Genomic DNA, 26,184 nt, shown 5'->3' on the forward strand with positions numbered 1-26,184 from the left:
CGCACCGCAGTAGGTCATGGCTTCTGACCTGGGCTGCCATCTCTGTCCAGGCGGCCTTCCGCCACCTCTGGGCATCAAGATGTCCTACCTTGCACTGACCTCCTCTACAAGACGTGCTGGTTAGGTGCATTGGCCATGTTAAATTCTCCTCCCTCAGTGTACCCGAACAGGCGCCGGAGTGTGGCGACTAGGGGATTTTCATTGCAGTGTTAATGTAAACCTACTTGTGACACCAATAAATAAACTTTAACCTTTACCCCGGCCCCATACCCTTTCATTCCCCGAGAGACCAAATATTTATCTGTCCCAGCCTTAAATATATTCGACAGTGGAGCATCCTACAACCCTATGGGATAGAGAATTCCAAAGATTCACTTCCCTTTGGGTGAAGTAATACCTCCTCATCTCAGTCCTAAATGATCGGCCTCTTATCCTGAGACTACGTTTTAGATTGTGTTTTAGATTCTCTGACCAGTGGAAACAATCTCTTAGCATCCACACTGTCAAGCTGTCATAGATTTCAATGAGATCGCCTCTCATTATTCTGAACTCCAGAGACTGTGGGCCCAATTTGCTCAGCCTCTCATCATAGGACAACACACTCATCCCAGGGACCAATTTAGTGAGCCTTCACTACGCTGCTTCCAGTGCAATTCTATCCTTTCTTCAATATGGAGATCAAAACTGCACACTGTACTCCAGGTACAGTCTCACCAAAACTCTACAATAGCCAGACTCCTTCGGTTTGTACTCCAATCCTCTTGCATTAAAGGCCAACATGTCATTTGTCTTCTTAATGGCTTACTATAGGCTACCTGCCAACTTTCTGCATTCCTTGGACGAGTACACCCAAGCCTGTTTGAAAATCAACACCAAGAAGGTTAACGCCTTTTAAAAATGTTCAGCTCAGACTGGTTCGGGATGGTAGGTTCCCTGAAGGAAATTAAATAACCAGTCTGGTTATTCAACAATCCATTTATATGCATCACTCTCGCCTGCCCTTTTCTGAGTTGTGATATTGCTGCCGGAATCAGTGGCAGAAAGCTAAAAGTGTTTCAATTAATACAGGGGGGCACCAACTTTTATGGGACTCGGCAATCCTTCGAGATGTCCAACATCTGGGAGATGCTGAAAAGCGATCCGCGGAAGGAGCTCTGCAACCTCCATAAGGAGAAGGTGAAATTATTCTGTAAAACAGACAACCAGCCCATCTGTGTCGTTTGTCAGAGTTCAAAAAATCATCAGAACCACGAGATGCTGCCGCTGGAAGAAGCTGCTGAAGAGTTTAAGGTGAGGACTTACCGTGCAAATTAGGGAAACTGAACAGAATTGATCCAAAACACACCAAGTGGTCATTGACTTGGGGTTGAAGCACGGCTATCAATACCTAAGACATAGCTTTAAATTGAGGGGTGAGAGATATAGGACCGATGTTAGAGGTAGGTTCTTTACTCAGAGAGTAGTAAGGGCGTGGAATGCCCTGCCTGCAGCAGTAGTGGACTCGTCAACATTAAGAGCATTCAAATGGTTATTGGATAAACATATGGATGATATTGGAATAGTGTAGATTAGAGGGGCTTTAGATTGGTACCACTGGTCGGCGCAACATCGAGGGCCGAAGGGCCTGTACTGCGCTGTAATGTTCTATGTTCTAAGACATTTTGACAATGTAAAAAAGCAAATTACTGCGGATGCTGGAATCTGAAACCAAAAGTGAAAATGCTGGAAAATCTCAGCAGGTCTGGCAGCATCTGCGGGGAGAGAAAAGAGATGACCTTTCGAGTTCCGATGACCCTTGAAAAGGGGCATCTGGACTCAAATGCTGCCAGACCTGCTGAGATTTTCCAGCATTTTCTCTTTTGATTTTTGATAATGTGTTTGTACTTATGTACTTACTGAACCATTACGTGGGCTGTTGTTTGTATCTTTGCTCAGGAGCCAGGGACAAAATGTGCAAGTGTTAGATTTGATGAGCCCTTCGACTGCAAAATGAAATCTTTGTGCAGCATGATCCAGAAGTGAGGCAGTTAATGTATCACCAATTATCACCAATTAATCTATCACCAACACCTGATTTGATTTGATTTGATTTATAATTGTCACGTGTAAGAGGGTATACAGTGAAACATATTGTTTCCTGTGCGCTATTCTAAAGTCTGACAGCAGCAGGGAAGAAGTTGTTCTTGAGTCGGTTGGTACATGATCTCAGACTTTTGTATCTTTTTCCCGACAGAAGAAGGTGGAAGAGAGAATGTCGGGTCCGTGGGGTCCTTAATTATGCTGGCTGCTTTGCCGAGGCAGCGGGAAGTGTAGACAGTCAATGGTTGGGAGGCTGGTTTGCGTGATGGATTGGGCTACATTCACAGTCCTTTGTAGTTCCTTGCGGTCCTGGACAGAACAGGAGCCATACCAACCTGTGATACAACGAGAAAGAATGCTTTCTATGGTGCATCTGTAAAAATTGGTGGGAGTTGTGAACGAAGACCAGTCCATCACGCAAACTAGACTCCCATCGATTAACTCTGTCTACACTTCCCGCTGCCTCAGCAAAGCAGCCAGCATAATGAAGGACCCCATGCACCCCGGACATTCTCTCTTTCACCTTCTTCCGTCGGGAAAAAGATACAAAACTCTGAGGTCACATACCAACTGACTCAAGAACAGCTTCTTCCCTGTTGCTGTCAGACTTTTGAATGGAACTACCTCGCATTAAGTTGATCTTTCTCTACACCCTAGCTATTACTGTAACACTACATCCTACACTCTCTCCTTTCCTTCTCTATGAACGGCATACTTTGTCTGCATAGCGTGCAAGAAGCAATACTTTTCACTGTGCACTAATACATGTGACAATAATAAATCAAACCAATCCAAATCAAAAAATCCTCCAACGCTCCAGGGAAATAAGTCCCAGCCTATCCAGCCCCTACTTAGAATTCAAACCTTCCAGTCCTGGCAACATCCTTATAAATCTTTTTTGCACCCTTTCCAGTTTAATAACATTCTTCCTATAGCAGGGTGACCAGAATTGTACGCAGTACTCCAAATGTGGCCTTGTACAGTTGTAACTTAATGTCCCAACTCCTGTACTCACTGCTCTGACCGATGAAGGCAAGTGAGCCAAACGCCTTCTTCATCACCCTGCCTACCTGTGATGCCACTTTCAAGGAACTCTGTACCTGCACTACCGGGTCTCTCTGTTTGACAACACTCCCCAGGCCCTACCATTAAATGTGTAAGTCCTGCCCTGGTTTGTTTTCCCAAATGCAACACCTCACATTTATCTGAATTAAACTCCATCTGCCATTCCTCGGCCCACTGGCCGAGTTGATCAAGTTCCCATTGTAATCTTAGATAACCTTCCTTACTGTCCACTACACCACCAATTTTGGTGTCATCTGCAAACTTACTAACCATGCCTTCTGTATTCACATCCAAATCATTTATGTAAATGACAAACAACAGTGGACCCAGCACCGAACCCTGCGGTGTACAAAAACTCATCTCCCCCTCCTCTCTTACCTCCTGTTCTATCTTTCCTATAGCATCTGTACCCTGAGCTGCCAGTCCTGTCCCTCCCTTAGCCATGTCTCTGTAGTAGCTATGATACCCCAATCCCATGTACCCACCCATGCCCTGAGTTCATCTGCCTTGCCCATTAGACGTCTTGCATTGAAATAAATGCAGTTTAATTCATCAGTCTTCCGTCATTCCCCGCCATGCTCATGCCTGCCTTGTCTATTTAACTTACTCTCTTTAAATTCAGTATGAGTCTCAACACTCCCTTTTGTCTCACTATTCTTTATGTCCTATCCTCCTGCCAGATTAGTTTAAATCCTCCCAAATAACTTTAGCAAAACTCCCTGCCAGCGTATTGGTCCCCCCTCCAGTTCAGGCGCAACCCTTCCCTCCTGTACAGGACACCTCTGACCCAGAAGAGTTCCCAATGCTCCAAAGATCTGAATCCCTGGTGAAAAATTAACAGGCTGCTTTTTTTGGGCGCCATGGTGCACAGTGGTTAGCACTGCTGCCTCACAGCACCAGGGACCTGGGTTCAATTCCCGGCTTGGGTCACTGTGTGGAGTTTGCACATTCTCCCCGTGTCTGCGTGGGTTTCCACCAGGTGCTCCGGTTTCCTCTCACACTCCAAAGATGTGCGCGTTAGGTGGATTGGCCATGCTAAATTGACCCTAGTGTCAGGGGAACTAGCTAGGGTAAATGCAATGGGTTATGGGGATAGGGCTTGGGTGGGATTGTGGTTGGTGCAGACTCGATGGTCCGAATGGTCTCCTTCTGCACTGTTGGTTTCTATGATTCTATGAGTTGCTGATTGCTATCTGGTGTAATTTTGACATTAGGGATCAGCCCCTGTCTATAGGAACCTGATCTCCAGATGATCTAAGCGATGGCCGAGTGGTATTATCGCTGGACTATTCATCTGGCTCACAAATGTCCTTACCCGGCCTGTAAGTGGGTCCAGATCCTCAATGTTGTGATTGATTCTGGAATGGCAAATTAAGGACTGTTGGGATGGGCAAAAAATGCTGGCTCAGTCCGCAAGTCCCACACCCCGTTGAATAAAAAAAACAACTTGTTAATTTTCTATAGGTAAGGGATTGAGAATTTTCATTGATTAAGCCAAAAGGAGTTTAATTTTCAGATGTTTTTGGTAGTATACATGAATTGATGTTATTTCTTCAGATGGAGTTGCGAACCTTCCTGAGGCCAATCCAGGACAAGAGGAAGGAATGTGACGCTGTGAAAAGTGATTATGAGAAAATATTAACCCACATTCAGGTACTTTAAGAATCATAGAATCCCTACAGTGCAGAAAGAGACCCTAGTGTCAGGGGTGGCACGGTAGCACAGTGGTTAGCACTGCTGCTTCACAGCTCCAGGGTCCCGGGTTCGATTCCCGGCTCGGGTCACTGTCTGTGTGGAGTTTGCACATTCTCCTCGTGTCTGCGTGGGTTTCCTCCGGGTGCTCCGGTTTCCTCCCACAGTCCAAGGATGTGTGGGTTAGAACATAGAACATTACAGCGCAGAACAGGCCCTTCGGCCCACGATGTTGCACCGACCAGTTAAAAAAAAAAACTGTGACCCTCCAACCTAAACCAATTTCTTTTCGTCCATGAACCTATCTACGGATCTCTTAAACGCCCCCAAACTAGGCGCATTTACAACTGATGCTGGCAGGGCATTCCAATCCCTCACCACCCTCTGGGTAAAGAACCTACCCCTGACATCGGTTCTATAACTACCCCCCCTCAATTTAAAGCCATGCCCCCTCGTGCTGGATTTCTCCATCAGAGGAAAAAGGCTATCACTATCCACCCTATCTAAACCTCTAATCATCTTATATGTTTCAATAAGATCCCCTCTTAGCCGCCGCCTTTCCAGCGAAAACAATCCCAAATCCCTCAGCCTCTCCTCATAGGATCTCCCCTCCATACCAGGCAACATCCTGGTAAACCTCCTCTGCACCCTCTCCAAAGCCTCCACATCCTTCCTGTAATGTGGGGACCAGAACTGCACACAGTACTCCAAGTGCGGCCGCACCAGAGTTGTGTACAGTTGCAACATAACGCTACGACTCCTAAATTCAATCCCCCTACCAATAAACGCCAAGACACCATATGCCTTCTTAACAACCTTATCTACTTGATTCCCAACTTTCAGGGATCTATGCACACATACACCTAGATCCCTCTGCTCCTCCACACTATTCAAAGTCCTCCCGTTAGCCCTATACTCAACACATCTGTTATTCCTACCAAAGTGAATTACCTCACACTTCTCCGCATTAAACTCCATCCGCCACCTCTCGGCCCAACTTTGCAACCTGTCTAAGTCTTCCTGCAAACTACGACACCCTTCCTCACTGTCTACCACACCACCGACTTTGGTGTCATCAGCAAATTTGCTAATCCACCCAACTATACCCTCATCCAGATCATTAATAAATATTACAAACAGCAGTGGCCCCAAAACAGATCCCTGAGGTACACCACTTGTAACCGCACTCCATGATGAATATTTACTATCAACCACCACCCTCTGTTTCCTATCCGCTAGCCAATTCCTGATCCAATTTCCTAGATCACCCCCAATCCCATACATCTGCATTTTCTGCAGAAGCCTACCATGGTGAACCTTATCAAACGCCTTACTAAAATCCATATATACCACGTCCACTGCCTTGCCCCCATCCACCTCCTTGGTCACTTTCTCAAAAAACTCAATAAGGTTAGTAAGGCACGACCTACCTGCCACAAAACCATGCTGACTATCACCTATCAATTCATTACTCTCCAAATAACTATAAATCCTATCCCTTATAATTTTTTCCAACATCTTGCCGACAACAGAAGTGAGACTCACCGGTCTATAATTCCCGGGGAAGTCTCTGTTCCCCTTCTTAAACAATGGGACAACATTCGCTAACCTCCAATCTTCTGGTACTATACCAGAGGCCAACGACGACCTGAAGATCAGAGCCAGAGGCTCTGCAATCACTTCTCTTGCCTCCCAGAGAATCCTTGGATAAATCCCATCCGGACCAGGGGATTTATCTATTTTCAGACCCTCCAGAATATCCTGCACATCCTCCTTATCAACTGTAATACTGTCTATTCTACTCCCTTGCAACCCAGTGTCCTCCTCAGCTATATTCATGTCCCCTTGCGTGAACACCGAAGAGAAATATTGGTTCAATGCTTCACCAATCTCCTCCGGTTCCACACATAACTTCCCTCTGCCATCTATAACTGGCCCTAAACTTGCCCTAACCAACCTTCTGTTCTTGACATACCTATAGAACGCCTTAGGATTCTCTTTAACCCTATCCGCCAAAGTCTTCTCATGTCCCCTTTTAGCCCTTCTAAGCTCGCTCTTCAACTCCCTCTTAGCCAATCTAAAGCTTTCTAGTGCACTACCCGAGTGCTCACGTCTCATCCGAACATAAGCCTCCTTTTTCTTTTTAACCAACAAAGAAACTTTTTTGGTGCACCACGGTTCCCTAGCCCTACCAATTCCTCCTTGCCTGACAGGGACATACCTATCACAGACTCGCAGTAGCTGCTCCTTGAAAAAACTCCACATGTCGGACGTTCCCAGTCCCTGTAATCTCCTAGTCCAACCTATGTTTCCTAATTCTCTCCTAATAGCCTCATAATTACCCTTCCCCCAGCTAAAACCACTGGCCCGAGGTTCATGCCTATCCCTTTCCATCACTAAGGTGAACGTAACCGAATTGTGGTCACTATCACCAAAATGCACACCAACTTCCAAGTCTAGCACCTGGTCTGGCTCATTTCCCAGCACCAGATCCAATATAGCCTCACCTCTAGTTGGCCTGTCTACATACTGAGTCAAAAAACCTTCCTGCACGCTTTGAACAAAAACTGACCCCTCTAACGAGCTAGAGCTATAACAATTCCAGTCAATATTAGTCAAGTTAAAATCCCCCATAACAATTGCCCTATTACTTTCACTCCTAAGCAGGATTGACTCCGCAATCCTTTCCTCAACCTCTCTAGAACTTTTAGGAGGTCTATAAAAGACTCCCAACAGGGTGACCTCTCCTCTCCTATTTCTAATCTCCGCCCATACTACCTCAACAGATAAGTCCTCATCAAACCTCCTCTCTGACACTGTGATACAATCTCTGACCAATAATGCTACCCCTCCCCCTCTTCTACCTCCTTCCCTACTTCGACTAAAACATTTGAACCCCGGGACCTGCAGCATCCATTCCTGCCCCTGCTCTATCCATGTCTCTGAAATAGCCACAACATCGAAGTCCCAGGTACTGATCCACGCTGCAAGTTCACCCACTTTATTGCAAATACTCCTGGCATTGAAGTATACACATTTCAAACCCTGCTCCACCCCACCTCTGCAATGCCGTGCATTGCAGTCCCCATCCATGCATCCCTCACTTTCAGCCCCACTACTCAGGATCCCTCCCCCCCCCCGAATCAGTTTAAACCTCCCTGCATGGCCTTAGCAAATTTACCCCCCAGGATATTGGTCCCCTTCTGATTAAGGTGTAGACCATCCTTCTCATAGAGGTCACACCTTCCCCAGTACGAGCCCCAATTGCTTAAGTACCTGAACCCCTCCCTCCTGCACCATCCCCTCAGCCATGAATTCAAACCTTCCCTCTCCCTATTCCTCTCTAAACTATCCCGTGGAACAGGCAAGAGTCCAGAGATAACCACTCTGTCAGTCTTGGCCTTTAGTTTCCACCCCAACTCCATAAATCCCTGCCTAATATCCCCTTCCCCTATCCTCCCTATGTCGTGTGTCCCCACATGTACAATAACTTGTGGTTTATCTCCCTCCCCCCTAAGAGTCCTGAATACCCTGTCAGACACATCCCGGACCCCAGCCCCTGGTAGGCAACACACCAACCCTGAGTCCCTACCTTTAGTTCCGACCCTCCTATCTGTCCCCTTAATTGTGGAGTCCCCAATCACAAGGCCCAGTCTTTTACAGCCCCTAACCACCTGAGCTTTCTCACTCGGCTCACCCCCAGAGATCTGCTCTCTATGCTCAGTTGATTCCTCCTCAACTGTAGCCTCCAGCACCGAAAACCTATTATGGAGGGGAACCGCCCCAGGGGATTGTCTTCCCGATTGCTTCTTACCCCTCCTCCTGGCATTGACCCAAGCCTCATTTCTAGGAGTTACTATTTCTCTATAACTCCTATCAACTTCCACCTCCGCCTCCCGAATTATGCGGAGTTCCTCTACCTCCCCCTCCAGCTCCTTTACACGCTCCTCCAGAAGCTGCAATCTAATGCACTTCTTACAACTAAAATCTCCTGAAACACTACTGGATTTCCTCACCACATACATCCCACAGGAGATGCAGCATACTGCCTGAACTGCCATCCCTGAAGCCATTACCAGCAAGAAAAAAAGAAAACAAAAAACTTCCCCACACTTATAATTAGGTTAGAGGAGGATGGAAGGGTGGGATCCTCTACCAGTGTAGAGGATCGGGTATCTCCTCTGCACCAATTTATAGGGCTAGGGGCCCGAGAGAAAAAAAAACTACTACTGAGGGGGAACCACCCAGGTAACTGACTTTTAAAGTTAAAATAAAAACCCTTCCCAGACTCCTTTGCTGCCCACTTCTAGTTTTCACTTTAAACTTGAAAAACTGCTGTTAAAGGTTTCAAGCGCGGTTCGGATCGTGGCCATTTTCGGGCCTTGGTAAAGTGGGAATCTGCGCGGATGCGGATCGCGCTATTTGCCTCATGCCCGATTTTACCATGTTTTCACACCTGAAAACGGGCGCAACGCACTGGTAAAATCGCCCCCTTTGTCACATTATATTTGATCTGCCATATTCTTGTCCACATTCTGAACCAACCTAGATCCACCTGCAGGCACTTTGTCTATTCCTGATCTTCCCACCTAACTTTATATTGTCAACAAACCTGAATATGTTACAGTAAATGAGCTCATGTTGCTGCATTGATATAAACTATAAATAAGACATAGAACATAGAACATAGAACAGTACAGCACAGAACAGGCCCTTCGGCCCACGATGTTGTGCCGAGCTTTATCTGAAACCAAGATCAAGCTATCCCACTCCCTATCATCCTGGTGTGCTCCATGTGCCTATCCAATAACCGCTTAAATGTTCCTAAAGTGTCTGACTCCACTATCACTGCAGGCAGTCCATTCCACACCCCAACCACTCTCTGCGTAAAGAACCTACCTCTGATTTCCTTCCTATATCTCTCACCACGAACCCTATAGTTATGCCCCCTTGTAATAGCTCCATCCACCCGAGGAAATAGTCTTTGAACGTTCACTCTATCTATCCCCTTCATGTATCCATGATGGACGAAAACATGTGAAAGGCCCTGCAAAACCCCACATGGAGTCGAGACCATGGGCAATCAGGCCGTTTCCAAGGTTACGATGGTGCTGGTGGCGCCACCTTCATGCGGAACAGCATTTCACTTTTTTTCCGAATTCTGCTCCATATTAGGCCACCAAACGTACGGCCTGGCTCGACGTTTCATTTGAGAGACACCTGAAAGAGCCTCCTGAATTTCATGCAGGACTTGCGGATGAGCAGTGGGCGGAGAAACTTCTCTCGACCCCCACAATATGCAACCATCCTGCACGTTGCGCCTCACGTAAAGCTTCAACCCACCTTCTTCGATGATTGTTGGCTTTAGTTCAAACATGGACTGAAGAACCCAATGCGAGTGTGTGCCACTTACAGTCATTGTGTTCTGCGCTCTACACAATCTGGTAAAGGGGCACCCACTGGAGGGTGAAGCAAGCGAGGCAGCTCCATTGGCCGCAGGTGATGAATCAAATGCTGGTTCAGGAGAGGAGCCAGGAGAGCCACAGATGTGGAGGCTGATGTGAGGAACCTTCAGGGAGGCAGTCACACCAGAGAGGCCTTGCTTCAACACACCTTCAGCTAGGCTGCCAAGGTGCAGTAATCTCTGGATTACTCCCCATGACACGTGCTAGTGAGGCTAGGAACAGTGGAAGCAGATATGACAGTAACATTTAAGGGGCGTCTGGTCATGAATAGGATGGGAATAAAGGGATATGGTCCCTGGAAGGGTAGGGGGTTTTAGTTCAGTCGGGCAGCATGGTTGGTGCAGGCTTGGAGGGCCGAAGGGCCTGTTTCTTGTGCTGTAATTCTTTTTGCTCTTTGTTCATTAGGCAGGTTTGGGATTGTGTGGGGGTGGGGGAGGTGCGGGGGGAAGGGGGTGGGCGCAAAGGCGGGGGGGTGGTCACCGCAAATCCTTGTCCCCTCGATTATGTTATGGACTTTACCCTGTAAGGATAGAGGAGCATTGATTCATCCACCTTCTACCTTCAGTGCCGTTCCAGCCAACCCCACCTCATGAACGGTTTGCAAGCTATGACTCTGGACCCGCTACGCAAGCAGGCCAAATGGCCAGAGGTCACAGCCTTGGCCGAGACCAATGTTAGTGCCAGTTGGCACATATCCATGCCAACTCAGTGCTTCCCCATTGAACCTTTTGTTGCATTGCACCCATACGCACCGCAGTAGGTCATGGCTTCTGACCTGGGCTGCCATCTCTGTCCAGGCGGCCTTCCGCCACCTCTGGGCATCAAGATGTCCTACCTTGCACTGACCTCCTCTACAAGACGTGCTGGTTAGGTGCATTGGCCATGTTAAATTCTCCTCCCTCAGTGTACCCGAACAGGCGCCGGAGTGTGGCGACTAGGGGATTTTCATTGCAGTGTTAATGTAAACCTACTTGTGACACCAATAAATAAACTTTAACCTTTACCCCGGCCCCATACCCTTTCATTCCCCGAGAGACCAAATATTTATCTGTCCCAGCCTTAAATATATTCGACAGTGGAGCATCCTACAACCCTATGGGATAGAGAATTCCAAAGATTCACTTCCCTTTGGGTGAAGTAATACCTCCTCATCTCAGTCCTAAATGATCGGCCTCTTATCCTGAGACTACGTTTTAGATTGTGTTTTAGATTCTCTGACCAGTGGAAACAATCTCTTAGCATCCACACTGTCAAGCTGTCATAGATTTCAATGAGATCGCCTCTCATTATTCTGAACTCCAGAGACTGTGGGCCCAATTTGCTCAGCCTCTCATCATAGGACAACACACTCATCCCAGGGACCAATTTAGTGAGCCTTCACTACGCTGCTTCCAGTGCAATTCTATCCTTTCTTCAATATGGAGATCAAAACTGCACACTGTACTCCAGGTACAGTCTCACCAAAACTCTACAATAGCCAGACTCCTTCGGTTTGTACTCCAATCCTCTTGCATTAAAGGCCAACATGTCATTTGTCTTCTTAATGGCTTACTATAGGCTACCTGCCAACTTTCTGCATTCCTTGGACGAGTACACCCAAGCCTGTTTGAAAATCAACACCAAGAAGGTTAACGCCTTTTAAAAATGTTCAGCTCAGACTGGTTCGGGATGGTAGGTTCCCTGAAGGAAATTAAATAACCAGTCTGGTTATTCAACAATCCATTTATATGCATCACTCTCGCCTGCCCTTTTCTGAGTTGTGATATTGCTGCCGGAATCAGTGGCAGAAAGCTAAAAGTGTTTCAATTAATACAGGGGGGCACCAACTTTTATGGGACTCGGCAATCCTTCGAGATGTCCAACATCTGGGAGATGCTGAAAAGCGATCCGCGGAAGGAGCTCTGCAACCTCCATAAGGAGAAGGTGAAATTATTCTGTAAAACAGACAACCAGCCCATCTGTGTCGTTTGTCAGAGTTCAAAAAATCATCAGAACCACGAGATGCTGCCGCTGGAAGAAGCTGCTGAAGAGTTTAAGGTGAGGACTTACCGTGCAAATTAGGGAAACTGAACAGAATTGATCCAAAACACACCAAGTGGTCATTGACTTGGGGTTGAAGCACGGCTATCAATACCTAAGACATAGCTTTAAATTGAGGGGTGAGAGATATAGGACCGATGTTAGAGGTAGGTTCTTTACTCAGAGAGTAGTAAGGGCGTGGAATGCCCTGCCTGCAGCAGTAGTGGACTCGTCAACATTAAGAGCATTCAAATGGTTATTGGATAAACATATGGATGATATTGGAATAGTGTAGATTAGAGGGGCTTTAGATTGGTACCACTGGTCGGCGCAACATCGAGGGCCGAAGGGCCTGTACTGCGCTGTAATGTTCTATGTTCTAAGACATTTTGACAATGTAAAAAAGCAAATTACTGCGGATGCTGGAATCTGAAACCAAAAGTGAAAATGCTGGAAAATCTCAGCAGGTCTGGCAGCATCTGCGGGGAGAGAAAAGAGATGACCTTTCGAGTTCCGATGACCCTTGAAAAGGGGCATCTGGACTCAAATGCTGCCAGACCTGCTGAGATTTTCCAGCATTTTCTCTTTTGATTTTTGATAATGTGTTTGTACTTATGTACTTACTGAACCATTACGTGGGCTGTTGTTTGTATCTTTGCTCAGGAGCCAGGGACAAAATGTGCAAGTGTTAGATTTGATGAGCCCTTCGACTGCAAAATGAAATCTTTGTGCAGCATGATCCAGAAGTGAGGCAGTTAATGTATCACCAATTATCACCAATTAATCTATCACCAACACCTGATTTGATTTGATTTGATTTATAATTGTCACGTGTAAGAGGGTATACAGTGAAACATATTGTTTCCTGTGCGCTATTCTAAAGTCTGACAGCAGCAGGGAAGAAGTTGTTCTTGAGTCGGTTGGTACATGATCTCAGACTTTTGTATCTTTTTCCCGACAGAAGAAGGTGGAAGAGAGAATGTCGGGTCCGTGGGGTCCTTAATTATGCTGGCTGCTTTGCCGAGGCAGCGGGAAGTGTAGACAGTCAATGGTTGGGAGGCTGGTTTGCGTGATGGATTGGGCTACATTCACAGTCCTTTGTAGTTCCTTGCGGTCCTGGACAGAACAGGAGCCATACCAACCTGTGATACAACGAGAAAGAATGCTTTCTATGGTGCATCTGTAAAAATTGGTGGGAGTTGTGAACGAAGACCAGTCCATCACGCAAACTAGACTCCCATCGATTAACTCTGTCTACACTTCCCGCTGCCTCAGCAAAGCAGCCAGCATAATGAAGGACCCCATGCACCCCGGACATTCTCTCTTTCACCTTCTTCCGTCGGGAAAAAGATACAAAACTCTGAGGTCACATACCAACTGACTCAAGAACAGCTTCTTCCCTGTTGCTGTCAGACTTTTGAATGGAACTACCTCGCATTAAGTTGATCTTTCTCTACACCCTAGCTATTACTGTAACACTACATCCTACACTCTCTCCTTTCCTTCTCTATGAACGGCATACTTTGTCTGCATAGCGTGCAAGAAGCAATACTTTTCACTGTGCACTAATACATGTGACAATAATAAATCAAACCAATCCAAATCAAAAAATCCTCCAACGCTCCAGGGAAATAAGTCCCAGCCTATCCAGCCCCTACTTAGAATTCAAACCTTCCAGTCCTGGCAACATCCTTATAAATCTTTTTTGCACCCTTTCCAGTTTAATAACATTCTTCCTATAGCAGGGTGACCAGAATTGTACGCAGTACTCCAAATGTGGCCTTGTACAGTTGTAACTTAATGTCCCAACTCCTGTACTCAATGCTCTGACCGATGAAGGCAAGTGAGCCAAACGCCTTCTTCATCACCCTGTCTACCTGTGATGCCACTTTCAAGGAACTCTGTACCTGCACTACCGGGTCTCTCTGTTTGACAACACTCCCCAGGCCCTACCATTAACTGTGTAAGTCCTGCCCTGGTTTGTTTTCCCAAATGCAACACCTCACATTTATCTGAATTAAACTCCATCTGCCATTCCTCGGCCCACTGGCCGAGTTGATCAAGTTCCCATTGTAATCTTAGATAACCTTCCTTACTGTCCACTACACCACCAATTTTGGTGTCATCTGCAAACTTACTAACCATGCCTTCTATATTCACATCCAAATCATTTATGTAAATGACAAACAACAGTGGACCCAGCACCGAACCCTGCGGTGTACAAAAACTCATCTCCCCCTCCTCTCTTACCTCCTGTTCTATCTTTTCTATAGCATCTGTACCCTGAGCTGCCAGTCCTGTCCCTCCCTTAGCCATGTCTCTGTAGTAGCTATGATACCCCAATCCCATGTACCCACCCATGCCCTGAGTTCATCTGCCTTGTCCATTAGACGTCTTGCATTGAAATAAATGCAGTTTAATTCATCAGTCTTCCGTCATTCCCCGCCATGCTCATGCCTGCCTTGTCTATTTAACTTACTCTCTTTAAATTCAGTATGAGTCTCAACACTCCCTTTTGTCTCACTATTCTTTATGTCCTATCCTCCTGCCAGATTAGTTTAAATCCTCCCAAATAACTTTAGCAAAACTCCCTGCCAGCATATTGGTCCCCCCTCCAGTTCAGGCGCAACCCTTCCCTCCTGTACAGGAACACCTCTGACCCAGAAGAGTTCCCAATGCTCCAAAGATCTGAATCCCTGGTGAAAAATTAACAGGCTGCTTTTTTTGGGCGCCATGGTGCACAGTGGTTAGCACTGCTGCCTCACAGCACCAGGGACCTGGGTTCAATTCCCGGCTTGGGTCACTGTGTGGAGTTTGCACATTCTCCCCGTGTCTGCGTGGGTTTCCACCAGGTGCTCCGGTTTCCTCTCACACTCCAAAGATGTGCGCGTTAGGTGGATTGGCCATGCTAAATTGACCCTAGTGTCAGGGGAACTAGCTAGGGTAAATGCAATGGGTTATGGGGATAGGGCTTAGGTGGGATTGTGGTTGGTGCAGACTCGATGGTCCGAATGGTCTCCTTCTGCACTGTTGGTTTCTATGATTCTATGAGTTGCTGATTGCTATCTGGTGTAATTTTGACATTAGGGATCAGCCCCTGTCTATAGGAACCTGATCTCCAGATGATCTAAGCGATGGCCGAGTGGTATTATCGCTGGACTATTCATCTGGCTCACAAATGTCCTTACCCGGCCTGTAAGTGGGTCCAGATCCACAATGTTGTGATTGATTCTGGAATGGCAAATTAAGGACTGTTGGGATGGGCAAAAAATGCTGGCTCAGTCCGCAAGTCCCACACCCCGTTGAATAAAAAAAACAACTTGTTAATTTTCTATAGGTAAGGGATTGAGAATTTTCATTGATTAAGCCAAAAGGAGTTTAATTTTCAGATGTTTTTGGTAGTATACATGAATTGATGTTATTTCTTCAGATGGAGTTGCGAACCTTCCTGAGGCCAATCCAGGACAAGAGGAAGGAATGTGACGCTGTGAAAAGTGATTATGAGAAAATATTAACCCACATTCAGGTACTTTAAGAATCATAGAATCCCTACAGTGCAGAAAGAGACCCTAGTGTCAGGGGTGGCACGGTAGCACAGTGGTTAGCAGTGCTGCTTCACAGCTCCAGGGTCCCGGGTTCGATTCCCGGCTCGGGTCACTGTCTGTGTGGAGTTTGCACATTCTCCTCGTGTCTGCGTGGGTTTCCTCCGGGTGCTCCGGTTTCCTCCCACAGTCCAAAGATGTGCGGGTTAGAACATAGAACATTACAGCGCAGAACAGGCCCTTCGGCCCACGATGTTGCACCGACCAGTTAAAAAAAAAAACTGTGACCCTCCAACCTAAACCAATTTCTTTTCGTCCATGAACCTATCTACGGATCTCTTAAACGCCCCCAAACTAGGCGCATTTACAACTGATGCTGGCAGGGCATTCCAATCCCTCACCACCCTCTGGGTAAAGAACCTACCCCTGACATCGGTTCTATAACTACCCCCCCTCAATTTAAAGCCATGCCCCCTCGTGCTGGATTTCTCCATCAGAGGAAAAAGGCTATCACTATCCACCCTATCTAAACCTCTAATCATCTTATATGTTTCAATAAGATCCCCTCTTAGCCGCCGCCTTTCCAGCGAAAACAATCCCAAATCCCTCAGCCTCTCCTCATAGGATCTCCCCTCCATACCAGGCAACATCCTGGTAAACCTCCTCTGCACCCTCTCCAAAGCCTCCACATCCTTCCTGTAATGTGGGGACCAGAACTGCACACAGTACTCCAAGTGCGGCCGCACCAGAGTTGTGTACAGTTGCAACATAACGCTACGACTCCTAAATTCAATCCCCCTACCAATAAACGCCAAGACACCATATGCCTTCTTAACAACCTTATCTACTTGATTCCCAACTTTCAGGGATCTATGCACACATACACCTAGATCCCTCTGCTCCTCCACACTATTCAAAGTCCTCCCGTTAGCCCTATACTCAACACATCTGTTATTCCTACCAAAGTGAATTACCTCACACTTCTCCGCATTAAACTCCATCCGCCACCTCTCGGCCCAACTTTGCAACCTGTCTAAGTCTTCCTGCAAACTACGACACCCTTCCTCACTGTCTACCACACCACCGACTTTGGTGTCATCAGCAAATTTGCTAATCCACCCAACTATACCCTCATCCAGATCATTAATAAATATTACAAACAGCAGTGGCCCCAAAACAGATCCCTGAGGTACACCACTTGTAACCGCACTCCATGATGAATATTTACTATCAACCACCACCCTCTGTTTCCTATCCGCTAGCCAATTCCTGATCCAATTTCCTAGATCACCCCCAATCCCATACATCTGCATTTTCTGCAGAAGCCTACCATGGTGAACCTTATCAAACGCCTTACTAAAATCCATATATACCACGTCCACTGCCTTGCCCCCATCCACCTCCTTGGTCACTTTCTCAAAAAACTCAATAAGGTTAGTAAGGCACGACCTACCTGCCACAAAACCATGCTGACTATCACCTATCAATTCATTACTCTCCAAATAACTATAAATCCTATCCCTTATAATTTTTTCCAACATCTTGCCGACAACAGAAGTGAGACTCACCGGTCTATAATTCCCGGGGAAGTCTCTGTTCCCCTTCTTAAACAATGGGACAACATTCGCTAACCTCCAATCTTCTGGTACTATACCAGAGGCCAACGACGACCTGAAGATCAGAGCCAGAGGCTCTGCAATCACTTCTCTTGCCTCCCAGAGAATCCTTGGATAAATCCCATCCGGACCAGGGGATTTATCTATTTTCAGACCCTCCAGAATATCCTGCACATCCTCCTTATCAACTGTAATACTGTCTATTCTACTCCCCTGCAACCCAGTGTCCTCCTCAGCTATATTCATGTCCCCTTGCGTGAACACCGAAGAGAAATATTGGTTCAATGCTTCACCAATCTCCTCCGGTTCCACACATAACTTCCCTCTGCCATCTATAACTGGCCCTAACTGTTAGGTTGATTGGCCAGGTTAAAAATTGCCCCTTAGAGTCCTGGGATGCGTAGGTTAGAGGGATTAGCAAGTAAATATGTGGGGATAGGGCCTGGGTGGGATTGTGGTCGGTGCAGACTCGATGGGCCGAATGGCCTCCTTCCGCACTGTAGGGTTTCTATGATTCTATGATTCTTTTCTATGATTCGGCCCATTGAGTCTGCACCAACAACAATCCCACCCAGGCCCTATTCCCGTAACCCCTCATATCTACCCTGCTAATCCGTCTGACATTATGGTCAATTTGGAATAGCCAATCCACCTAACCCGCACATCTTTGGACTGTGGGAGGAAACCGGAGCACCCGGTGGAAACCCACGCAGACACGGGGAGAATGTGCAGACTCCACAAAGACAGTGACCCAAGGCCAGAATTGAACCTGGTCCCTGGTGTTTTGAGCCAGCAGTGTTAACCACTGTGCCACCGTGCTGCCCAATATACTTCTGATGCCGCTTTCTGTTTTCCTTTGAACTGTTCAATATTCATCACTGGAATAAAATCTCACTTCAGCAAATCAGTCAATAACCGCAGACATTTCCCATGTTCTGATGAAACCGGAGTTGAATAAAAAACAGCAATTCTCTTCTTCTGAAAGAGTCTCCAATGACTCAATTCACTGCACCAGGGAGGGTTTTACTCTATGAGATTCTTATGCAGGAAACTGCACAATGTTTTTAAAATGTTTCATTTCTATTTTTCAACCTCAATATTATTTCTCAAGGACCAAGGTACAAACACGGAGAAACAGATCAAAGCAGAATTTGAAAAACTTCACCGGTTACTCCGCGAGGAAGAGAGGATTGTGTTGGAAGATCTGAAGCTGAAGAAAGAGAACAAGAGTCAGGAGATGAAGGAGAGGATTGAGAAGATAACAAAGGAAATCCTATCACTTTCTGCCGCTGTAAAGGACATTGAACAGGAGCTGAGTGAACAGAACAGCATCAGGCTTTTAACGGTAACTCTTTCTGTGTTTTTTCTTTCCTTTGTTGCTTCTTTGACATCATATCTGAGATCGTGCAGGTTGTTCAAACATAACAAAGGATCTTGTTCCATGCCAGCATCATAGAATCACTGCAGTGCAGAAGGAGGCCATTCGGCCCATCGAGCCTGCACTGACAACAATCCCACCTATCCCCATAGCCCCACATATTTACCCTGCTAATCCCCCTTACACTAAGGGTTAATTTAGCATGGCCAATCAACCTAACTCGCATGTCTTTGGACTGTGGGAGGAAATCAGAGCACCCGGAGGAAACCCACGCAGACACGGGGAGAATGTACAAACTCCACACAGACAGTGACCCAAGGCCGGAATCGGAACTAGGTCCCTGGTGCTGTGAGGCAGCAGCGCTAACCACTGTGCCACCGTGCCGCCCCATAAGTAGTAAGAAGTGAAGGCTGGCAGACCTAAAACGATGGAATTCCCTCCCGCCATGGGAATCGGAGTGGGCGAGGGGTGGAACATGGAAAGGTCTGTTGATCTCGGGCGGGATTTTACAGTTTCAAGATGAGCGAGTCTGTAAAATCCTGCCCAATAACTCTGCTTCTCTCTCCACAGATACTGCCAGTCCTGCTGAGTATTCCCAGTATTCCTTGGAGCCTGAATTGTTAGGAACACATCCCCATGACTCCGGCATCCACACTGCCATGTCACTCTCGAACGAGCATTGATTGGCAGAAGGCTGGACCTCCATTCTCACTTGGGCTGAAGACCCAATGTGGAGAGCTTCCAGCCAATCAGATTGGCCGGCTGCTCTCCAGTACCTCCAGGCACAGCGCTGCGGTGGCTGGAAGAGACACTGCAGCCCTGTGCCTGGAAGTTGCAGGGAGCCAGAGGGAAGGTGAGTGGAAGGGGTCCTGAGGGGAGGAAGAAGAGTGTCTTTGGGGATCACAAAGGGAGCATTTGGGTTTTCGGGATAGGCCATGTGGTGAGGGAGGTCCAGAAACCTCAACATGATTCTGTGATGAGTGTCAGCAATATTAAAATCTTTCAGAATTTTAATACATTCTTTGATATCTTAGATGAACTTTCCCTTGCTAAACGCAAAGAACCCGCGCCCATTCTTCCATGGGTAGGACCTTGCCTCTTTGCTACCATCCTACATTTAAAATGGAGGTGTTGTGGCTCAGTAAGGATTCCTGTTTGGGAGCTGGGTTCAAATCCCAGACCAGGATTAGTGGAAAGGGCGTTCATGATGCGTTTGAATAGATTGAGAATCAGTCTGCAAATCCTTTTCCAACAACGGGAAAACACGTGTGTGTGAAGAAAACAAACACATTTATTAAAATGTATGGAATCAATTCGCTTACATTTTTGCAATAAATTGTCCTCAGTAGAAACAGTAATAATTGTTCTTGTTCCACAGAAAATTCTGGAAACAAAGGAAAGGTAAAATTTACACCCTTGATGTGATTTTTATTTCTAACATATTTCTCCCCCAGTCTGGAATGATCCAACACTGACCTTGATCTCCTGTTTCAGAATGAAGCAAACTCTCCCAGAGCCACAGAAGGTTTACCCTTTAATAAATGTGGGGAAGTACATTGGCTCACTGCAGTACAGAGTGTGGAAAAAGATGCTGACGGTGATTAATACAGGTGGGTGTGAGCTTCCTGACACCAGCTATTAAACAGCTCTCTCTATTATTAGTAGAAGGGACCGGTCTCTTTATAATAAATATATTATTGTATTTGTAACGGATTAGATTTTACTTCAGTCAGTTTTCTGTTAAAATACACCATTAACAGACCCCACGCATCCCGGACATTCTCTCTTCCATCTCCTTTCGTTGGGAAAGATACAAAAGTCTGATGACCAACCGACTGAAGAACAGCTTCTTCCCTGCTGCTGTCATCAGACTTTTGAATGGGCCTATCTTGCATTAAGTTGATCTTTCTCTGCACCCTAGCTGTGACTGTAACACTACATTCTGCACCCTCTCCTTTCCTTCTCTATGAACGGTATGCTTTGTCTGTATAGCACTGAAGCAACAATACTTTTCACTGTATCCCAATACATGTGACAATAATAAACCAAGTCAGCTTAAATCAAATCAAATCAAATCAACGCTCAGTCGACCTGCTGGGTTTTGTCAGCATTTTCAGTTTTTATTTCTGAATTTCTGAACCCTGTGTATTTTGCTGCCATGGGAATATATTTCACGTGAAGGAGACCAGATGGTGAGATCCGGTCTTCAAAACTGTATTCATGTGTAAGACTGGAACTGTCGCCCATACCACATTTTTAAACCATCACTTGAATATATAACAAACACCCCGATCGCTGAGAACAATGATGTCTTTTGAAATCATCCTCCCACGCACGTTCAGGTAAGTAGCACAGGACAAAGGGAGAGTTACTGAGCAGTACATCAATTATTCAAACTTTACACAGGCCACGTTTTATATCAGTGTTATCTGTGGGTGAAGAGGAAAAGTACTCTTGGTTTTGCTGTCAGTCGCTCCATTCATTTCAACTACTGAAATTAATAAACATTCCCTGCAGGGTTTGCACAGAGAATATCCCAATGTGTCTCAAACTCTTTAGCCAGTCATTTAGCTATGACCCTCATACTCCGGTTTCCTCCCATGGGCCAAAGATGTGCGGGTTAGGTTGATTGGCCATGGTATATTGACCCAAATGTCAGGGGGATTAGTCGGGTAAATATGTGGTGTTATGAGAATAGGGCCGGGTGGGATTGTGGTCAGTACAGTCTCGATAGGCCGAATGGCCTCGTTCTGCACAGTAGGGATTCTATGATTCTAAATTCTGCACCCTCTTGTTTCCTTCTCTATGAATGGTAACAATACTTTTCACTGTATCCCAATACATGTGACAATAATAAATCAAATCAAATCAAATCTATGCACTCCCCGGGACAGGTTCCAAGGTGGAAGGGGACCTAAAATTGTAGCGATCGGATTCCCTCCAGAATTCCACCCAGTCTGACCCAGACTCAATTTCATGGTAGGGTGGACAGGGCTTTCAATGGGAAACCCGTCCATGCCTCTCTCACTCTTACCTGTACACAAACTCTGTGTCTTTCTGTCTATCTATCTATCGTATACAGTGTCTAACACACTGCATGTTGTATGTCTCTCAGATATGTATGCTGCGTGTCTCTCTCTCCAACACGCTGTCTCTTTCACATATGCCTTGTGTCATATGCAGGTATGTTGCGTCTCATTTACGCACACCATGTCTCCCATGCACACACACTCATTCACACTCTGCGTCTCTAGGACATGGGGAATCCAGAGAGAGAGGAACAGAGTTTAATCTGGGTCCCTCTCACCCTACCACCCCCTCTCACCCACCCCCTCATTCCAAGTCTACCTGTGATAAGGCTTCCTCAGCCTCACTGCAGGGTGTCCACCAGTTAAAACCTTCCCTTGGAATAGCTTTCCATTTCACTTGTGCGCTGCTTAAACTCTTCCCTGAGGGATGCTTTTCAAATTCTAATTCATTGTTGAATTTTGTTATCAGGGAAGCAGAGGTTGTTTTTGATGAGCTTTATTTCTATCTCTAAATATTAGAATTAAGGTATAGATTTAAGTGAGTTTAATTTACTATTTCTGGGTAAGGAAGGGCAAACCTGTAGTTACATTCATGACAGACAAGGTTGTTTGCATGTGTGTGGGTTTGGCCAATTCAAACTGTGCTTGTGTTGTGATTAGAGAGGGCTACGGTGTGAAAAGTAAACAAGTTAGGAAAAGTAAAAAGTCATTGCTTTAGGTCAGTAAGGTTTTGTTATTGCGTCTTTCAATTGAATTCAGCGCAGTTGATTCCAGGAAGCTGGAGAGGGAAACATCTCTCTCAGCTTTGCTAGAAGAAAAACCATACCATGGAGTAATAGTTAAGAAAACAAGTGTGGAAATTCAAAGGACAGCTAGTTAAGGAAACTAGAGAAATGAAGAGATGTTTCCAAAAAGTCTGAAGTTAAAGGAACAAAGGAAACATGTACTAGAACAAGACACTGTTCAGAAAAGTCAAAGAGAACTGCAAAGGAATTGGATTGTGAGAGGCCAGAAAGATATCTGAAGTCATTTTATTGTCTGTGAGATCTTACTACAGTTTATGAAATATTAATTAAAATAATTGTGGAATCTGAGGCTGGAACTCAGAGTTTGTACGAAAGCCTTGAAGACAAAGGAAGCCTGAAAGGAGAGGTGGGAAAACTGGAGCTGGAATCGTTGTTAAAATAGTGGAGAGGAAGCTTTGTTTGAAAGGAAGTTGGAAAACATGGAGCTGGATTCTTAATGAAAACACCTAATGGAAAGAAGATTTTAAAATGTGACATTTTGGGAATGGAGTTTGGAAGCACTCATGTAACAATCACCTGGGGCTCTGACGAAGGGTCACCTAGACTTGAAACATTGGCTCGATTCTCTCTCCACAGATGCTGTCAGACCTGCTGAGATTTTCCAGCATTTTCTGTTTTTGTTTCAGATTCCAGCATCTGCAGTATTTTACTTTTATCACCGGGGGGGGATGATGATGAGGATTCCATGGGAGATCGGTTGAGTGGCGTCACCCATTTGCTTTCATTGAAAACTGTATAAATTTGTGAAGTAACAGGAGGAGTAAATGAGTATTGTATTATAATCAAACCTTTAATGTTTAATAAATGTTTTCCTTGTTTTTAAAAACTAATTAGCAGCTCTTGTTCCTCAACATTTTCTAAAAAGTAGTAGAAATTACGATCCTTTGAGCCAGGGTTCCATTCTGGAATCTTCCAGTCCACTAATATCAACTGGGATCGTAGCATTATTCGCTAACCGGCTGTGAAAGTTACAGAGTGACTAACATTTTATCCGTGTCCATCTGTTCCCAGCTCCAGTCACCTTCAACCCTAATACAGCCCATCCTAAACTTCTCCTGTCTGAGGACCTGAGCACCGTGAGATTCACCGGGAAACGGCAGCAGCTCCCCGACAATCCGGAGAGATTTGTTTGTGATGTCTGTGTCCTGGGATCAGAGGGATTCACATCAGGAAAACATTCCTGGGAGGTGGAGGTGGGGAACAAGACTGAGTGGAATGTGGGTGTGGCCAAGGAGTCTATCAGTAGGAAAGGAATTTTCACCCTGAATCCCAGTAACGGATACTGGACGGTGAAGCTGAAAGAAGGGAATAGTGCCAAATCCGCAAAACATTTAGATCTGAGTGTGAATCCGAGAAAGATTCGGGTCTGTCTGGATTATGAGGGAGGGAAGGTGTCCTTTTATAACTCGGATAACAAGTCCCATATCTACACTTTCACTGGTACATTCACTGAGAAACTCTATCCTTATTTCAGTCCATGTCTCACTGATGGGGATAAAAACACAGAACCCCTGAAAATCTGTCCCCGGACAGTAACAATCCAGGAGGATGAGGGTTTTATCCCTTCATCCAAACAAAATGGTTTCAAAAAACCCAATAACACTGATAATCACCAATGAATATTCAAAATCTGAGAAAACCTCACCAATACCATTAATCACCGGAACATGTGCACAGACTCCTGTTAAGTGAGGCTGTCTTAAGGTAGGAATGTTGTACAATATCCTCTTATGGTTGTGACAAGTTGCTGTTTTGCTGATATCCTTCCAGTCCATCTCAAATAAAGCTTTGTTTATAACGCATAGCTCATTGCCGTGTCTGAAGGACTGAAAAAATAATTTGTTTACAAGTGTTGGTAAAAAGGCATTAAAATTGCAGCCTAGATGTGAAAGATGCATCTTTCCATGGATAACTTTTGATTTGATTTGATTTATTATTGTCACATGCATTAGCATACAGTGAAAAGTATTGTTTTTTGCGCGCTATACAGACAAAGCATACCTTTCATAGAGAAGGAAACGAGAGGGTGCAGAATGTAGTGTTACAGTCATAACTAGGGTGTAGAGAAAGATCAACTTAATGCAAGGTAGGTCCATTCAAAAGTCTGATGGCAGCAGGGAAAAAGCTGTTCTTGTTTCAGTTGGTACGTGTCCTCAGACTTTTGTGTCTTTTTCCCAACGGAAGAAGGTGGAAGAGAGTATGTCCGGGGTGAGTGGGGTCCTTAATTATGCTGGCTGCTTTTCCAAGGCAGCGGGAAGTGTAGACAGAGTCAATGCACGGGAGGCTGGTTTGAGTGATGGATTGGGCTACATTCACGGCCTTTTGTAGTTTCTTGCAAGTTAGGAATGGTATCAAGTTGAAAGAAATGTACACATTGCTGCAAAGCTTAGTAGTGGACCAGAAGAGTGGGAACATTTCAACACTAAAGGATGGCTAAAGGTGGCACGGTGGCACAGTGGTTAACACTGCTGCCTCACAGCGCCTGGGACCTGGGTTCGATTCCCGGCTTGGGTCATTGTCTGTGTGGAGTCTGCATGTTCTCCCCGTGTCTGCGTGGGTTTCCTCCGGGTGCTCCGGTTTCCTCCCACGGTCCGAAAGACGTGGTGGTTAGGTGCATTGGCCGTGCTAAATTCTCCCTCTCCCCCAAGAGCACCTTGGGAAACTTCACAGGATATTTAAAGATGAACTCTGGATATGGACATTCGGCCCACCTGACTCAATCTATCCTGGAGGAGTCGACTGTTCCACCTTTGTTGTGACATTCTGTTTTGTATTACCGTAAACGGCGGTGGAAATGGCTCCAATGTTTTTGCGCATACTGGCCTTGTAACCCCCCCCGCTATGACATTCCATACTCTCAATGGGGGTGCGGTCAGCCTTAATTCATCCCTGCCACAAATGCATGTTTTACTTTGCGGGACCTCAGAACTGGGTGCAAGCGATTAAGCTGGCAATACTGGCTGTATGGCGAAAGCACACTGGAGTTAGCATTGGAATGCAGATGACATTTAAAAATGGCAACCATCCACACCCATACCGGAGGTTCAGGTTTATACCTGACAGATCAGCCAACTCACATTTTTGGAAGGTTCCTTTTGGAGGTTGACTTATACACTGACATCCAAAGTAGGTCATAAAATCATAGAATTATTGAATCCCTACAGTACAGAAGGAGGCCATTTAGCCCATCGAGCCTGCACCGTCAACAATCCCACCCTATCCCCGTAACCGCACATATTTACCCTGCTAATTCCCAAAACTAGGGTCAATTTAGCATGGCCAATCCAACTAACCCGCAGATCTTTTGATTTGATTTGATTTATTATTGTCACAGCTTGGTATGGCTCCTGCTCTGCCCAAGATCGCAAGAAACTACAAAAGGTCGTGAATGTAGCCCAATCCATCACACAAACCAGCCTCCCATCCATTGACTCTGTCTACACTTCCCGCTGCCTAGGCAAAGCAGCCAGCATAATTAAGGACCTCACGCACC

General features: G+C 45.8%; 1 protein-coding gene across 1 annotated transcript in view; it reads left to right on the forward strand.

Annotated features, from left to right (window-relative positions):
• Positions 1-24,339, forward strand: part of LOC144497616 (uncharacterized) — a 62,491-nt gene extending 38,152 nt beyond the window's left edge. The window contains exons 8-16 of the mRNA XM_078219057.1: positions 1,069-1,290; positions 4,702-4,797; positions 10,012-10,162; positions 12,004-12,338; positions 15,751-15,846; positions 18,590-18,823; positions 20,235-20,257; positions 20,351-20,466; positions 23,703-24,339. Coding sequence (XP_078075183.1) covers positions 1,069-1,290; positions 4,702-4,797; positions 10,012-10,162; positions 12,004-12,338; positions 15,751-15,846; positions 18,590-18,823; positions 20,235-20,257; positions 20,351-20,466; positions 23,703-24,310 — 1,881 coding nt within the window. The 3' untranslated portion in view covers positions 24,311-24,339. The remainder of the gene's footprint in view (positions 1-1,068; positions 1,291-4,701; positions 4,798-10,011; positions 10,163-12,003; positions 12,339-15,750; positions 15,847-18,589; positions 18,824-20,234; positions 20,258-20,350; positions 20,467-23,702) is intronic.
• The last annotated feature ends 1,845 nt before the right edge of the window (positions 24,340-26,184 follow it).

The sequence above is a fragment of the Mustelus asterias genome, chromosome 8 (assembly GCF_964213995.1).
Source record: "Mustelus asterias chromosome 8, sMusAst1.hap1.1, whole genome shotgun sequence".
NCBI classification, from domain to species: Eukaryota; Metazoa; Chordata; class Chondrichthyes; order Carcharhiniformes; family Triakidae; genus Mustelus; species Mustelus asterias.